Source organism: Populus nigra, chromosome 8 (genome assembly GCF_951802175.1).
Source record: "Populus nigra chromosome 8, ddPopNigr1.1, whole genome shotgun sequence".
In the NCBI taxonomy this organism is placed as follows: domain Eukaryota; kingdom Viridiplantae; phylum Streptophyta; class Magnoliopsida; order Malpighiales; family Salicaceae; genus Populus; species Populus nigra.
The window spans coordinates 10,133,030-10,134,523 of NC_084859.1; the positions used below are offsets into that span (position 1 = coordinate 10,133,030).

Sequence of the window (1,494 nt, forward strand, 5' to 3'; positions counted from 1 at the left end):
ATTACTGAACTGATCACTGTTTAAGAACATGGGATGGATAGTTCATGAGATAGAAAAAAAAGGTTTCTAGATCTAAAAGGATTTGTGTTTAGAATCCTTACTATGTATTAAGAATTTATATGTAAAAATCTGAAATATATATTTGGGGGGTTAAATATTTATATGTTTTAGTTTTTAACAACTACTTTCACTCTTTTGGTCTGAAATCCAGAAATTAATCTTAAACTTAGGAAAAACACTTCTAGTAGGGATCTTAGTAATTAGTATTCATGGATAAAATATATGCATCATATCAAAAAGTTTAGCAACAATTAATTAAGTTAATCTCACAAACAAATCAATAGAAGTTATGAAAAAAAAAATGTAGAGATAATGCAAGCAAAATATCTGCACGATTGCCAATTAAAGATGGTTACTGTTGATTCCATGGGCACCCTGTTTTTTAATCTTATTGTAGCTGACAAAGGAATGATGGTGATGTATTTCAATACTCATCTACTTGAAAGAGGAACAAAAGATCAGCTTTGAGATCGTCTCTATCTGTTGTTTCATATGACAAATAATCTTAAAAAAATCCCACTAGTCACTTTTTCGTTGAATTTTACATTATCCCTCTCCATTGAATTATGTGTTTAGTACAAACTCAAAAAAAAAAAAAAAAAACAGAAGGAAAATTAGGAAAAAGAAAAAGTTATGTAGACTAGGAGGCTATTGTCCAATGGTTTTCATGAGGAAGTGGTTTATGGCTCCGGCGGAGCTCTTCTAGGACTCGGCGAGTCTCATGCCGACCGGCAGTGGTACTGCAGTGCTCATAAGATTTTAATCTTTCCTTGCCAGACGCTTCTAGTTCTCTCATTTCATCCAAAACAATCTGCCTGTTCCTGCACTCTATGCTACAAAAGCCTTGATCACCCCTGCAATCACATATATTCAACAGCAGTTTTCAGAAATCTTGCAAGAGAGATTTAACGAAAGAATACAATTTCATATGAAACTAGTCCAGCTGACATGGCTATCTAATCTCCAGGAATAGTGAGCTTAGTATTACCTGTACATGTAGACATCCTTGTCAAGGCTCAATATCTTGTTGCATAAGTAACATGATTTGAGGTAGCAATATTCAATGGAGCTAGCCTGGACTTGAAGGCGATGTGTTTTCAAAGCAGATTTAGTGACAACATTAGAAATATCTCCTTCTAGTAACAGGCTTTGCAACCCGGCAACCATTAAGCCCTTCTTTGAGCTTGCATAAGTGGTTTTAGTTATGGCTTCCTTGTTCATACATCCCTCCATTTTGAAGGGAATCTTGAAATTTGTTAACATTTTCTGTGAAGAGTCGAGTGAGAGAAGAGAGGAAAATAAGCAAGGAGCTTGTGAGAAGTGAAGAGAGGGAGAGAGATGGATATATAGAAGCAGATTGTGCAAAAGAAGAAAAATGAAATGCTTAATTTTCATTAGCAATTTTGTTCAGTAATGTTGTCATCTCAATGATCT

The 1,494-nt window shown here is 34.5% G+C and overlaps 1 protein-coding gene across 1 annotated transcript; it reads right to left on the bottom strand.

Annotated features, from left to right (window-relative positions):
- Positions 1–565: 565 nt before the first annotated feature.
- On the bottom strand, positions 566–1,494 carry LOC133702399 (uncharacterized). Its single transcript, XM_062126738.1, has 2 exons — positions 1,049–1,494; positions 566–914 (listed from the first exon to the last, which is right to left on the bottom strand). Exons 1-2 carry the CDS (start codon positions 1,453–1,455, stop codon positions 701–703), a joined length of 621 nt encoding a protein of 206 aa, XP_061982722.1. The 5' UTR covers positions 1,456–1,494; the 3' UTR covers positions 566–700.